Source organism: Grampus griseus (genome assembly GCF_964374135.1).
Source record: "Grampus griseus genome assembly, chromosome: 2".
NCBI lineage: Eukaryota > Metazoa > Chordata > Mammalia > Artiodactyla > Delphinidae > Grampus > Grampus griseus.
The window spans coordinates 5,148,414-5,164,941 of record NC_139018.1 but is presented as its reverse complement, the minus strand read 5'-3'; the positions used below and the strand labels follow the sequence as shown (position 1 = coordinate 5,164,941).

The following is a 16,528-nucleotide window of genomic DNA, read 5'->3' as shown; positions in this document are numbered from 1 at the left end:
CGGGGAAGGAAAGTGGAGATGTGACAGCCAATCGCTAAAGAACTCTGAGGACAAGTGGATGGTGAAGAGAGATCAATCGGCAACGTGTAAGAATGATGAACAACTGCAGCAAACAAGAATGGATGGGGGACTTCCCTGGTGGTGCAGTGGTTAAGAATCCGCCTGCCAATGCAGGGAACATGGGTTCGAGCTCTGGTCCAGGAAGATCCTACATTCCTCGGAGCAACTCAGCCCACGAGCCACAACTACTGAAGCCTGCGCGCCCTGGAGCCTGTGCTCCGCAGCAAGCAATGAGAAGCACGTGCACCGCAACGAAGAGTAGCCCCTGCTCGCCACAACTAGAGAAAGCCTGCGTGCAGCAATGAAGACCCAAGGCAACTGAAAATAAATAAATTTATTTTTTTAAAAAAAGAATGGGGCTTCCCTGGTGGCGCAGTGGTTGAGAGTCTGCCTGACGTTGCAGGGGACGCGGGTTCGTGTCCCGGTCCGGGAGCATCCCGCATGCCGCGGAGTGGTTGGGCCCGTGGGCCATGGCCGCTGAGCCTGCGCGTCCGGAGCCTGTGCTCCGCAACGGGAGAGGCCACAACAGTGAGAGACCCGCGTACAGCAAAAAATAAAAAAAAAAAAAAAAAAAAGGAATGGATGGGCACTGGGATTTTGAGTCAGAAAAACCTTGGCTTGAGAACTGACTCCACCACTTCCTGTATCTTGGGAAAAACCACTCTTCTCACTCTGGGCCAGGAGTAGAATTGCGACCCTTCGCTGCCCTCCTACTATATGCCAGAAACCACTTAACGCTTGATGTGCTCTTGCTCAGAGGCAATTTTTAAAAAGGTAGATACGATTCCATTGTTGCTGTGATAGAGGGGAACGGGAGCATTAGTGGCGATGCTGAGAAAGCATGACGAACTGTGTCTAATTAGAAGTGAGAAGTGAGACTCAGAGGGTTTAGGGTTTCCAGCCAGCTATGAGGATGACTAACCTTTAGGAAGGGTGGGGATTTAACAATCAGAGAAAACCTGGACGACCTCGTGCAGTCGATGTGATTTTTCACAAGGTGTGGTTTGCAGGCGCCAGGTGGGGCTTTTTTGGACTGGGAGATCCTTCAGCTGTTGATATTGCCTCAAAGATACGACTCCCCGTCCCAGCCTTGGCTCTTTATTTACAAAGAGAGGGGGTTGCTCACTGCCTCGGAGCAGGCTGGGCACGCCGCAGGGCCGGGGAAGGTGGACTCCTCCCGCCAACTCGCACGGACGCCGGCGCGCTCAGCTGCCTTTGTAGTTGAGAGTCACCCCGCGCGGGGAGGGGGACACAGCGCTCCACGTGCCGCGCCAGCGCCCCGCCCACTTTGGGCCCTGCCCTCCTCCTCGGCCCCGCCCCTCACGGATCGCTCTTTCTTTTAAGCCCCGCCCCCCTCACATCCGCCAGTCCCACCCCGCCCTTGGAGCTCCTCCCCGCCCCTCACTGAGCACCCTTCCTTCGAAGCCCCGCCCCTTGCGGCCCGGCCGGGCCCTCACGACCCGCCCCCCAAGGTTCCGCCCCGCCCCTCGCTCACCCCGGCTCAGCTCTCCTGGAGGCGCGGACGGTGGGGCCCCGCGCCTTTTGTGTCGGGTTTGGGCCGCCGCGCGCGCTCTCCCCTCAGTTTCGACTCGCGGGCTGACTTTGCCCGCGCGCCCTCTTGCCTCTTCGTCGGCGGCCTCGCAGCCGCCCGCGCCCGCCCGGGGACCGCGTCCCCAGTCTCGGGCGGGCGCACGCTCCCCCGGCCGGAGGGACCCGGGCGACGCTCGCCCCCTCCCCTCCACTCCCCTCCTCCCGGCGGCGTGCGCACACGGCGGCCCGGGCACGCGCCCGCCAAGATGGCAGGGGCCGGGGCCCAGCTGTCAGGCGCCGCCGCCGCAGCCCGTCCCCGCAGCTAGCGGCCCGGACGCCAGCCCCGAGAAGATGAGCCCTCGCTGCCCCCCGCAGCCCAGCGAGACGCGGAGCCGCCGCGCCCGGGGCCGGCTGCCCCGCTAACGCCCCGCGCCCCGCGCCGCGCCCCCGGCCCCGCGCGCCCGCCCCGGCAGCGACAATGAGGTGAGTCGGCGGGCGCCTGGGCGTGGGGAGGTCGGGCGGGCGGCGTCCGGAGCGCTGGGCGGGCTTCGGTAATACCGTGGGGGTGTGGGGGACCGTGAGAGGGTCTGGGGGAGTCGGAGTGGGCGGCCTTCTGGAAGCAGCGGGGTGTGCCGGCCTTTGCAGCTCGCGGGAGGCACACGTGGGGGCTGGGGGCCGCGCGGGGAGGCCGACCGCGCGGCAGGTGTGGCCGCGCCCGGCCCGGAGCCCCTCCGGCCTCCCTCCCCGGGGTTCTGTACCCTTGGTCGAAGCCTCGCTGTGCCAGCGCTCTGGGGCTTACACGTTAAGTGGTCGTTTCTTTCCACCTGGAGCTCCTTGCCGGCTTCAGCTCCCTTTTTCTTGTCCCCGTCTCCTTTCTTCTTGCACGCCGGTCAAGTGCAAGACCCGCAATGTACAACTTATTGGTTTATCACCCAGCCAGGGGGACTGGTGGTTACCAGTTCGAGAAAAAACATTGCCAGCACCCAGGAGCTCGGAATTCTCTCTCCGGAGGTAACCCAATCCTGACTTTTTGGGGATAATCACGTCCTTGCCTTTTGTCTGTGTGAATTTACCTTCGAAACATATATCCCATAAAAACTGTAGTGTCTGTCGTTTCATTTTGACTGTTTTGTGATCTTTATATAAACGAAATACTAATGAAATATATATTCTTTTGTGTCCGGCTTTTTCACTCAACGTGCTTCTGAGATTCATCCATTATGTCGTAACCGTTGTTCATTTTTATTAATCTATAGTATTCCGTTGTATGAAATACTACAATTTAGCTATTCTGGTATTGGTAGACATTTGAATTGTTTCTAGCTTTAGACTATTAATAATAATGCTGTTTTGAATATTCTTATACATCTGGTACATTCATTTCTGTTGGGTATATACCTAGCAGTGGAACTTCTAGGTCAAAAATACCCATATCTTCAACTTTAGGAAATAACACCAAGTTTCCAAAGTGTTTGTACCAATTTACACTCCTACCAGCAAATGTATGAGAGTTCTCGTGCTCCATGTCCTTGTCAGTACTTGTCAACACTTACATTTTAGCCATCCTGGTGAGTGTGAAGCCATCCTGGTGAGGTATCCCATTGTGTTTTCGGATTGCAGTTTCTTGCTGACTGATGAGGTTGAACATCTTTTCATGTTTGTTTGGTATCCTCTTTTGTGAAGTGCCTGTTCAAAAGTGTTTTCTTTTGGGATTTACATGCCTTTTTCTTCCTAATTTGTAGGAGTTCTATTCCAAAGTCAAGAAGATAGTTTCCTATGATGTCTTCTAAAAATCTTACTGTTCTGCCTTTCAAATTAAGATCTACAGCCCACTTGTGACTTTTGTGTAACTTGTGAAAAAGCGGTCAAATTTTATATTTAGCAGAACCGTTTATTCAGTACTGTCTATCAGAAAGGTCATCTTTTCCCCATAGTTCTGCAGTGCCACCTTTGTCATCTTCCAGTCTTCCATTTGGGATCATTTCTTTCTATCTGAGGAATACCCTTTAGAATTCCTCATGCAGGTCTGCTGGTGACAAATTCTTACAGTGTTTGTTTGCAAATGTCATTATTTATCCTTCATTTGAAAAAAAAACAGATTTATTGAGATATAATTCACATACCATAAAATTTACCCATTTAGAGTATGCAGTTTGGTGGTTTTTAGTATTTTCACAGAGTTAAACCCTTACCACAATCTAATTTTAGAACATTTTCCTCCGTTTTAGAAGGATCTTTTCAGTAGTTACAGAATTCTTGATTTACCGTTGCTTTCTTTTAGCACTTTAAAGATACCTCATTGTCTCTGACTTGGATTGTTTCTGTTGAGAAGTAACTTGTCTGTCGTTCTTTGAAAGTCGTGTTTTTCTCTGGATGCTTTTAAAATGTTCTCTGTGTTTGGTTTTCAGCAGTTTTTTCTGTGCTGTCCTTAGTATGGATTTTTTTTTTTTTAATAACTTATAACTTAGGGCTTCTTGAGTCTTTGGCTTTATGTCTCTCATTAGTTTTGGAAGTCATGAGCCCTTAGGACTTCAAATATTGCTTCTGTCCCATTCTCCCTCACCTTTCCTTCTGGGGCTACCATTATACATGTTAGGCTATTTCACTGTATCTTCCTTCTGTGTTTTCTTAACCTTCCTTCTGTGTTTTCTGTTTGTCTCTTTGCCCTTCATTCTGGTTATCTCCTCACTTATCTCTCCTATCAATTGACTTTTTAATTTCAGTTATTATATATTTTTTGATACTTTAATTTCCATTTGCTTTTTTTTATGGTTTCCAGCTGTCTGCCAAAATTATCAATAGTCTTTCATCTCCTTGAATATAGTATGTATGATTATGTTAATGTTTGTCCAATTATGGCAGTATTTGTGAGTCATTTCCAACGTCTGTTTCTCTTGGTTTTCATTCATATTGTCTTAACTCCTTTTGTGCCTAGTTGTTTTTGTTTTTTAATTCCATGCTGGACATCATATTTGCAGAATTGTTTGTAGAAATAATTTGAGGCCTAAGAAGATGTTTTTCTCTTCCAGAGATAATTCACATTTGCTTTTGCCAGACAAATGGGGCACTTATAATCTGGGGTCACTTCAGTGTAGTCTCAAGGAATTGGGCTGTTTCTAAGCTGAGCTCCAGTCCTTATGAGAGCCAGCCTGTTCTGTTCACCTTTAGTGCTCATGTTCAGCTCTTCACCAGCACCTTTACCCTCCAACCTAAAGCCAAACTTTTAGGATTCCCTTCAAAGTTGGCAGAAATCTCCAGGGAAAAGTAGCCCCAAATACTGAACTTACCTCCCTGAGCCTCTGATAGCCCTTCTTCCTCCAGGCCTCCAAGCAGATATTTATTCTGCTTTTTTCCCTGCTTTTTTAGTTCTTTTCAGCTGGAGGATTGTTCTGATGTACTAAGTTCATGTTTACTGGAAGTAAAAGTCTCTGATGTATGCATGTTAGGAGCAGTTTGAGTCAATATTCAATTTCAGAGGAGACTCAAGCTACCTGGTTACAGAAGCTGTGGGGAATAACACCACCAATTTTTTTGTGTTATAACTATTTTAGATCATTTCAGTTTGTGAAATGCACTTAGAATCAAGATAACTTTAAGAATATATCTTTATTTCCTCTTAATATGTAATTAATTGAAAAAATGGCAGATCATTACTGTAAAGCAAAGGATTTTGGAAGCAGGTGCTTTCCTCTCCTCTTTTAATATTCATTTCTTTCTCCTGTCTTGATTTCCTTAATTGTTTATTTGATAAAAATTACCCCTTTCTTGGCCCACTTGAATAGAACATTTCATTTTTTGATCAATAATGACATAATAGTATTCTCAGATCCCGTTTTGGGGGGATCAAATGACAAGGCATGGATATAGAAATGAAAGTTTTTAAATACTTTTTCCAAAATGAGTCATTCAGTTACCCTTTTTCTTTACACAGATTTTTTTTTAAAACGCTGCTAGCCGTTTAACATGGTTCTCTGTTGCAGACTGTTTGTAGTTAAACGTCTGTACGTGTATATTTACATGTACCTCTTGAGGTTCGTGGCTTTTGCAAATGCACCTGAATGAGTCGAGGAGGTCTGTTCATCATTACCGCTGTTGTCAGTTCATTTGATTTGCATATTTATAAGCAGTGTGGCTCATCTGTGAAAAATGCTCTTTTTTGTTCATTCTGAATTGTTTTAACGAAAACGACACATTTTTCTTGTTAGATAATCTCATGGGAGTACCTAGATATGACGTTTTGAAAATGGTCTGAAATGGAGCCTCTAAACTGATGCTTTTCAGGAATGTCTCAGAAAGGCATAGAGCTAGAGATGCATTCTAACAAATAAATTGAACATTTGAGGCACATGTCCACATAGTTTAGTTTTGCTAAACTATGTGGACATGGTGAATTATCCGAGTCACTGTTTTGCTGACTTGGATAATTAAGGATGTGTCTGAGTTTTTCTTAATTTTCTAGACTATTGCCTGAATTCTTATTTCCCTTTTCCTAAGAGACGTTATGTATTCTCATATCTCATTCAGAAATCATTTTTCGAGGCCTTACCGTTGCCTGATACTGGATTTGGTGGTAAGGAGGTAGAAGGGGCCAAACCTCCCCTCCCCCAAATAGTCTCTATCCCTAAAAGATTTACAGAAATTTACTAAATCCCTTTGTGCATCATTTTTCTACTTAAAAACAAAGATGCCCACATACACAGTATACAATATATTTCTGCTTATATACTTTAGTCATTTATCTGTTGGGAAGGTTCTCTTCTGTGAACGTTTTCCCCCTCTGCCTTTTATCTTTTAAAGATTTGATATATAGAAGTTTAAGATTTTTATGTTATCAAGTCATTTTCTTTGTGATTTTTCCATCGTTTCTTATGTTTTAGCATTTGTCTAGTAGTTCGGTAAGTATTAAGTTGTTTTTTATATGTAAAATTTCACAAAAGTTCATCCTTCAAATTGTCTGGAATATGAGGTAAAGATCAAAATTACATTTTTCTTCAAAATTGCTGATCAGATACTTGATTATTTTAGTAGATACGTGGCGGAGGTATCAGGAATGTTTTCTAAGTTGGATGGCAGAACAAACCTGCAGATTCCAAAATCCTCTCCAGGGCTGCATGGTAACATCTGAAGCAGGATCACCCCCAATCTTCAGAGAGCTTGCCTGCCCCCGCCAGGGCCAGCCTTGTGTCTGTAAGGCATGGCCAGCCTACCATCTCACAGGTCTGGTTATGTGCCAGGGAACTACCTCATCTGGGCCAAGGGCACTTTATCAATTTGGAGTTCTGCAGAATGCAGTGCAGTTACAGGGTACAGCATGAGATACCCAAGCACAGACACAGTCTTCACACACCACAGTTAGCCAGCACTAGCTAACACAAGTACATCTCAGCTTATTGCTGCAGGATAGGGGCAGGGGAGCATTCCTCCAGGAATCTTTGGAAGTTGTGTTCGGGAGACCAGCTGTGGGGTTGCGGCGCTTCTGTGTGTGTACCTTCGACTCTCTTCGGTTGTTCTGTTTTTAGACCTGTACCGTTACTATATTTACCTTGTGGGTGGTGATTTTTAATATGAGCAACATCATCTTTTTACTAATGTCCTTTTGAATTTTGCTGGGTTGGTGGTTTTGTTTGTATCTAGTTACATAAACATAAGAAATTTAAACTTAGTTTTATAATTGCACATAAATAAGCTACATGAAAATATATCGGATTGTTTCACATGAAGATTTTTTTCCCTGTAAAGGTAATCTATATACTGCCCAGGTTTGAACCTTGCGGTAGACTATAGGCTTGGTGACTCCGAGTTGAGTGAATATCATAACTGCCTTAATAGTGTGACGATAACTTAGACAAGAGTACCTCCAGCTGACGTCAGGGTGGGGTGGGAAGGACAGTGGTCCCCGCAGCAAACAGCTTTTTCTCTTTCTTAGCCTGAAAGGAGAAGACCTCATAGAAATGACTTCTAGTGGCAGTTTTTATTTTTCTGGTTTAAATGTAGTATGTATTGAATGTGGAGAATTTGAAAACAGAGAAAGTATAAAGAAGACAATAAAAATCAGCATTGATCCCGCTGTTTAGGGATAACCCATTAAACGTGGGGTATAGTCTCTTTATCTTTTTCACGTGTAAGTGTAACGTTTTCACAAAATTGATATTATACTGTGTATTCGTATTGGGCATTTTACATTCAACATATATGCATTTCCCCTTCGTTAAATGTTCTTTGAAAACATTTAAAATAGCTGCATAATAGTCTATCAGATGATATACCATAATTTATTTACCAGTACCCCAAGTTTGGGACAGTTAGCTTTGTTTTTAGGATTTCATCATTGTAAATAATACGATGATAATGACTGTACATAAATCTTAGGGTATGTCTCTGATTATTTCCTTAAGATAAGTTAGAAAAATAGTATTATTAGTGGAACCAAAGGCTGTTGATAAATTTTAAGCAAAGAAGAGAGAAAGATAAAGTTAATGAAAGGAACTTTATTCCTGGTCTTAAATTGGAGGTTCCCCTCCCAAAAAGCAAAGGCCTAGGAGAGGAATCAGAAGTAAATGGTGTGGTTGCATCTGCTTGCCAGTGGGGGGAGCCCTGTTCTCAGGTCCTCTATAGCTACTGTGAAGATGGATTGTCTGTCTTTGTCTTTAAGGCTGTGGGAAAGGCATCTTCTGCTTCTGGGTTTGGACTTAACGTAGGAATGTGGATGACCTTTTTCTTTTTATAATATTGAGTTAGGCCACATTTGTCCCTTGTATTCTAAACAGCCTGGGTTTTAGAGTCTAATAGACCTGGATTCTGCCCCAGAGCCACTCCTTACCAGCTGACTGACTTTGAGCAAATTACTTAGCCTTTATGAGCTGACACTTTTCTCAAACATAAATGAGGATAACCCTCCTTCTTTCTCGGGGTTTTGTGAGGATCAGATGAGAATACATAGAAAGGTCTCGGCTTACGGTGTCCAGTAAAGGTTAGCTGTTTACTTCCCCCACCTCAATTTGTTATGTCTGTGAAGGAGATGAACCCGGAAAGATCTGGGACAATTCTGATTTCAGATATTCTGCCCTTTTGTCAGATTGCTATATAAGTTCTCTACCATATGTGATAATTTTTTGGTTTAGAAACCACAGTTGCTATTGATGCTTCAACTTCTAAAAATGATTCAGGGCCATTCTCTGTAAAAGAGACAAAATAGAACTACTGAAATAAAGACAAAACAGGAGGCATGTTATTTTGGGGTAGAGGAGATCATTGTACCAGGAAATTTAGATTAAGAAACAGTTACTGCAGTTGAGCAGTTAGTTGTGAAAGTCATGGAGGTGGTGGCAGAAAGGGCAGTGGGAGCCAATGTGACACGTTTTCTGAGTGTCTTAGCGGAAATGGGCAACGTCCCTTACAAGGGCTTGGTTTTGGAAGCCTCTTACTCACCTTCTCCAGTCCTTCCCCCTTGTCGTATATCTGCCCTGGGCCCCTGTGTAAAGCTTCCAGCACCTTAAACGCTCTGTGGGTACTGCCCTCCTCTCTGGGCTCTCTCTGTGGAGCTGTGTCTATTGCTCTGATCTTGTCTTCTTCATTCTCCTCCAGAGGATCCTTAAGTAAGAAAAGGTCTGATGGACTAATTCATGAGTTGACCAGAGTTCAGCTACTTCCTTTTCCTCTTCACCTTGCTAAGTTCTTAGCCTTCAAATCTTAGCTTAAATGTCACTTCCTCAGGGAGGCAGTCCTTGACTCCGGCCCTGGCTGATGGCCCTTCCCGATTATTTGCCTCTGTGGCATTCCATATTTCCTCTTCTGTTATTTTATTTTATTTTATTTTTGGCCACACTGCGTGGCATGTGGGATCCTAGCACCCTGACCAGGGATCGAACCCATGTCCCCTGCATTGGAAGCACGGAGTCTTAACCACTGAACTGCCAGATAAGTCCCTCTGTTACTTTTTATATTTATAATTACTTATCTTTTTCCTCCTATACTTCATAAAGGATTATGCTAGTTTCCATCTCTGTTGGGTCCCTAGAGCCTAGCGCTGTGCCTGGCAATTGGTAGATGCTTAATGAATATTGATGCTGCCACTTGTACGTAAAATGGGTAGTAAATCATGACATTCCTTCTGCATTGTCATGGGTCCTTCCAAGTACCACATTCAAGGCAGCTCCCAAATGAGTGAAGCTGGCATCCAAGATGAAAACTCTTTCATTATGTGCTCAATGAGTTAATGAATTACTGGGTGACAGTGCTTTCATCTGGTGTTTCCGTACCACTACCAGGAGACAGGATTTGTTTATTGATGTGTGGATGGATTCTTTTTTCCTGAATTTTCTTTGTAAGGACATTGTGCACTGTAACTCTCGATGTCCCTGATGTTTCTCGAACTTTAATGTGCGTAGGAATCCATGTGTGTATGTCCTCCCAAAATGCAGATCCCAGGCCCCATTGCCAGGGATGGAGGAATGCTTTTCATAAATCTTTTTTTTTCCTGTTTTTATTAATAGACTTTATATTTTTTACTTTTTTTTTTTTTTTTGCGGTACGCAGGCCTCTCACTGCTGTGGCCTCTCCCGTTGCGGAGCACAGGCTCCGGACGCACAGGCTCAGTGGCCATGGCTCACGGGCCCAGCTGCTCTGCGGCATGTGGGATCTTCCCGGACCGGGGCACAAACCCGTGTCCCCTGCATCGGCAGGCGGACTCTCAACCACTGCGCCACCAGGGAAGCCCTAGACTTTATATTTTAAAACAATTTTAGAGTTATGGAAAAGTTGAGCAGATAGTACAGAGAGTTCCCATACACTCTCCACATATATAGTTTCCCCTGTTATTAATATCTTACGTGGTACATTTGTTATACTTAGTAAACTAATATTGATACAATATTATTAGCTGAAGTGCATAGTGTATTCAAGTTTGCTTGTTTTCACCTAATGTCCTTTTTCTGTTCCAAGGTCTGATCCAGGATACCACATTACATTTAGTTGTTAAATCTCCTTAGACCCCTCTGCTGTGGATAGTTTTCCAGACTGTCTTTAATATTTGAAGATCTTGACTATTTTGAGGAGTACTTGTTTAGGTATATTGTAGCATGCCCTTCTGTTGGAATTTGTTTCATGTTTTTCTCATGGTTGGCCTGGGGTTGTTAAGTTTCAGGCAGGAAGATCGCAGAGATGAAGTGACATTCCATTCCATGTTACAGAGGGTACGTACTGCAGCGTGACTTATCACTGTTGACGTTGACCTCGATCACCTGGCTGAAGCAGTGTTTGTCAGGTTTCATCACTGTAAAGTTACTCTTCTAGTCCCCTTTTCATACTGTCTTCTTTTCAAGACGGTCACGATTCGTAGCTCACACGTAAGGAGGAGGGAGTCATGCTCCTTCTGCTGAGCGCTTTTTAAATTTTAATAATTAAGTATTTATTTTTGTGTATTAGAAGAAAATCAGTGCATCAAATTAGTGGCATTTTAACTGGGTTCCCCAGAAAACTGTACCCGAGATGAAGGCTCCTGTGTGTTTGGAGGAGAGCACAGGATTGATATTTGTGGGGCCCGAAGGGAGAAGCCTATATCCGTTAGCTACTGTCTCCATTTGGCAAAGGATTGCTCCACGGGGCACTAATTGCCCCCGTACATGGTGATGTTCTCAGTGGGTCCTGACAGGGCTCACGTGGCAGCCCCCTGCGGCCGCAGCAGGGACTGGACACAGGTCAGAGCCCGGGCAGAACTGGTTGCCTCAGGGGTGGCTAGAATAAGAAACAGGTAAGGCAGGAGGGGCTGAAATGACACCGACTAGGTGCTTAATGCACGTGATTTTGTGGGGATTACTTCTCTCTTTTTGAAATTTTTTTTTACTCACTGCTTCTTGATTTTCAGTCATGGCTCGAAAGTTTTCTGTGATACCAGCTTGAATTCACCTATGTTTTTTTCTAGTACTTGTACAGTTTCTTTTCTTTGTCAAACATTTAAATCTTTGATCCATTTGGAATTAAATATATGGTATGAGAGCTGGATCCAATTTTAACCTTTTCTATCTGGTTTTTCAGTTATCCCAATACCCCTTATTAAAAATTTCATTTTCTGGGACTTCCCTGGTGGTGCAGTGGGTAAGACTCCACACTCCCAATGCAGGGTGTCCAGGTTCAATCCCTGGTCAGGGAACTAGATCCCACATGCATGCCTCAAATAAGAGTTCGCACATGCCACAACTAAGGAGCCCACGTGCCACAACTAAGGAGCCTGCCTGCCGGAATTAAGGAGCCCATGTGCTGCAACTAAGGAGCCAGCGAGCCACAACTAAGGAGCCCCCTGCTGCAGCTAAGACCCAGCACAACCATATTAATTAATTATTTTAAAATTCCATTTTCTCCCAGTGTTCTGAGATTCTGTCCTTTGTCATATTTAATTAATTTAACCTATTTCTGGATTTTCCATTATGTTCCATTGGTCTGCATTTATTCATGTGTCAATACCTCACTTTTGATTAAAGAGGTTCTATAGTGTGTTTTAATATTTAGTAGGGCTAATATTCTCTTACTGCTCTAGTGAGTTGATTTTAAAGAAGAAGATTAATTGATAGCACTCACGTTAAACAGATATGACAAAAATCATGAATGACCAAACAGTGCTTTAATCCAAGGGAACAAATCCAGAATGGCATGAGTCAGGCGTCTGTCTGCCCCTCGGGGAGAATTCTCACTTATAACATGACATGTGTGGCTTTTGAATACGAATCCAAGGAGGCATCTGTGAGGCTGGAGGACACTTACAGGCAATGCGACCCCTCGGGCCAGGATTGTCAGCACAGTTGAAGCACCCCCTCTGTCACTCTCCCTCCAAAGTATTGATGAAACTGGTTTATTTTGGAGGGTTTTGACCTGTAAAAAATACTCATTTGTCAAACCATAGAAAGTTAGATTCAGAAACTTAGAAATTCTCTAAGTCCAGTGGTTTTTAACCCTCACTGGGCATCAGCAACAGTTGAAAAGGCCCTCTTCCCCACCCTCCACCTGATGCCGGGGCCCTACCTTAGAGAGTCCATTAATCTGGGATGAGATGTTTTGCTGTTGTTTCATTTGAAATCTCCAGGTTATTTAAGTGTGCAGCCACAGTTAAGAACTGCTGATCTAGTCCTGAGTTTCAAGACTGGGGCTGGGTTTTTGGAATGTAGTAAGTGCTCAATAAGTGTTTGTTGACGAATGAATGAGCCCCCTATTTCTCAGATGAGAAAATGGACACAGACTCCAGAGGCCACTTGCCTAGGCCTCACAGGCAGTGAGGTATTAGGGGCATGAAGCTCAGATTTCTTGTCTCGCAGTTCTGGTCTTATTTTTCACTCTTCTTCAACCACGGTTTCCTCTTTAGTTATAGGCAGAAATAGGCAAGAGCATTTGCTCTCTTGATTCGTGGGTTCATCTTTATGACCTCAACCCTAGCTCCTCCTATTCAGTACAGCAAAAACTTGGGAATGAGCCTGAGACTTCGTAGTGAGACAGCTGGACTATGCTGAAATTTCAGCCTGCGTTCAGTGTCTGCCCACCTCTAGGTAGGGGTCAGGGGGAGACAGGAAAGGAGGAGCAGGGGCACCAGGGACTGCCATTCCTTGTGTATCCGTGGTGTGTCAGGCTCTGTGCCTAGGAGTTTTCAGCTCTCTCATTTTTTGAAGGGAGGTCCATGCCTCCAGCCATAAGGTGTGTGAGATTTTAGATTACAGTGCATGATGACATTACTTTTGATTAATGCTTTGTTTGAATTCAGGCTTTATGGTTTTCTGTTAGTCAGCAGTAATGCCTAATCTCTATTTTCTCACACTCCACATTGCTTCATCCCCTAAATTTCTTAGTCACCTGGGAAAAACTCAAACTTCAGAACTGCAGAAATTGTAGAGACCAACTAGAGAAGACTTGAATTAAATTATGAGTGATTTATGTTAGAAAATTGCCGTTTGGTTTCGTTTTAAACACGTTAAGTTGTACTGGATTGAGGGGTTCTACTTCTGGCACTGTTTTAGTCCTATTAAGAGCATGAAAAGTTAAAAAATAACATCCCAACCAAAAGACACAGACTGGCTGAATGGATACAAAAACAGGACACATATATATGCTGTCTACAAGAGACCCACTTCAGACCTAGGGACACATACAGACTGAAAGTGAGGGGATGGAAAAAGATATTCCATGCAAATGGAAATCAAAAGAAAGCTGGAGTAGCAATTCTCATATCAGACAAAATAGACTTTAAAGACTATTACAAGAGACAAAGAAGGACACTACATAATGATCAAGGGATTGATCCAAGAAGAAGATATAACAATTGTAAATATTTATGCACCCAACATAGGAGCACCTCAATACATAAGGCAAATACTAACAGCCATAAAAGGGGAAATCAACAGTAACACAATCATAGTAGGGGACTTTAACACCCCACTTTCACCAATGGACAGATCATCCAAAATGAAAATAAATAAGGAAACACAAACTTTAAATGATACATTAAACAAGATGGACTTAATTGATATATTTATATTCCATCCAAAAACAACACAATACACATTCTTCTCAAGTGCTCATGGACCATTCTCCAGGATAGATCATATCTTAGGTCACAAATCAAGCCTTGGTAAATTTAAGAAAATTGAAATCGTATCAAGTATCTTTTCCGACCACAACGCTATGAGACTAGATATCAATTACAGGAAAAAAAAATCTACAAAAAATACAAACACATGGAGGCTAAACTGTACGCGACTTAATAACCAAGAGATCACTGAAGAAATCAAAGAGGAAATCAAAACATACCTAGAAAGAAATGACAGTGAAAACACTATGATCCAAAACCTATGGGATGAAGCAAAAGCAGTTCTAAGAGGGAAGTTTATAGCAATACAATCCTACCTTAAGAAACAAGAAACATCTCAAACAACCTAACCTTACACCTAAAGCAATTAGAGAAAGAAGAACAAAAAAACCCCAAAGTTAGCAGAAGGAAAGAAATCATAAAGATCAGATCAGAAATAAATGAAAAAGAAATGAAGGAAACAATAGCAAAGATCAATAAAACTAAAAGCTGGTTCTTTGAGAAGATAAAAAATTGATAAACCATTAGCCAGACTCATCAAGAAAAAAAGGGAGAAGACTCAAATCAGTAGAATTAGAAATGGAACAGGAGAAGTAACAACTGGCACTGCAGAAATACAAAAGATCATGAGAGATTACTACAAGCACCTATATGCCAATAAAATGGACAACCTGGAAGAAATGGACAAATTCTTAGAAATGCACAACCTTCCGAGACTGAACCAGGAAGAAATAGAAAATATGAACAGACCAGTCACAAGCATTGAAATTGAGACTGTTATTAAAAATCTTGCAACAAACAAAAGCCCAGGACCAGATGGCTTCACAGGCGAATTCTGTCAGACATTTAGAGAAGAACTAACACCTATCCTTCTCAAACTCTAAACTCAAAATATAACAGAGGGAGGAACACTCCCAAACTCATTCTACGAGGCCACCATCACCCTGATACCAAAACCAGACAAAGATGTCACAAAAAAAGAAAACTACAGGCCAACATCACTGATGAACATAGATACAAAAATCCTCAACAAAATACTAGCAAACAGAATCCAACAGCATATTAAAAGGATCATCCACCATGATCAAATGGGGTTTATCCCAGGAATGCAAGGATTCTTCAATATATGCAAATCAATCAATGTGATAAACCATACTAACAAATTGAAGGAGAAAAACCATATGATCATCTCAATAGATGCAAAGAAAGCTTTCGACAAAATTCAACACCCATTTATGATAAAAACCCTCCAGAAAGTAGGCATAGAGGGAACTTTCCTCAACATAAGAAAGGCCATATATGACAAACCCACAGCCAGCATCGTCCTCAATGGTGAAAATCTGAAAGCATTTCCACTAAGATCAGGAAGAAGACAAAGTTGCCCACTCTCACCACTATTATTCAACATAGTTTTGGAAGTTTTAGCCATAGCAATCAGAGAAGAAAAAGAAACAGGACTCCAAATCGGAAAAGAAGAAGTAAAGCTGTCACTGTTTGCAGATGACATGCTACTATACATAGAGAATCCTAAAGATGCTACCAGAAAACTATTAGAGCTAATCAATGAATTTGGTAAAGTAGCAGGATACAAAATTAATGCACAGAAATCTCTGGCATTCCTATACACTAATGATGAAAAATCTGAAAGTGAAATTAAGAAAATACTCCCATTTACCATTGCAACCAAAAGAATAAAATAACTTGTAATAAACCTACCTAAGGAGACAAAAGACCTATATTCAGAAAATTATAAGACACTGTTGAAAGAAATGAAAGATGATACAAATAGATGGAGACATATACCATTTTCTTGGATTGGAAATATCAACATTGTGAAAATGACTCTACTACCCAAAGCAATCTACAGATTCAATGCAATCCCTATCAAACTACCACTGGCATTTTTCACAGAACTAGAACAAAAAATTTCGGCTTCCCTGGTGGCACAGTGGTTGAGAGTCCGCCTGCCAATGCAGGGGACGTGGGTTCATGCCCCGGTCCGGGAAGATCCCACATGCTGTGAAGCGGCTGGGCCCGTGAGCCATGGCCGCTGAGCCCGCGTGTCTGGAGCCTGTGCTCTGCAATGGGAAAGGCCACAACAGTGAGAGGCCCACGTACCACCAAAAAAAAAAAAAAAAAAAATTCACAATTTGTATGGAAACACAAAAGACCCCGAATAGCCAAAGCAATCTTGAGAAAGAAAAACAGAGCCGGAGGAATCAGGCTCCCTGACTTCAGGCTATACTACAAAGCTACAGTAATCAAGACAGTATGGTACTGGCACAAAAACAGAAATATAGATCAGTGGAACAGGATAGAAAGCTCAGAGATAAACCCATGCACATATGGTCACCTTATCTTTGATAAAGGAGG

At 43.1% G+C, this 16,528-nt stretch overlaps 1 protein-coding gene across 1 annotated transcript in view; it reads left to right on the top strand.

Annotated features, from left to right (window-relative positions):
• Positions 1-1,825: 1,825 nt before the first annotated feature.
• The window catches only part of EVL (Enah/Vasp-like), a 164,335-nt gene continuing 149,632 nt past the window's right edge, over positions 1,826-16,528 (top strand). The window contains exon 1 of the mRNA XM_082649034.1: positions 1,826-2,073. Coding sequence (XP_082505160.1) covers positions 2,069-2,073 — 5 coding nt within the window. The 5' untranslated portion in view covers positions 1,826-2,068. The remainder of the gene's footprint in view (positions 2,074-16,528) is intronic.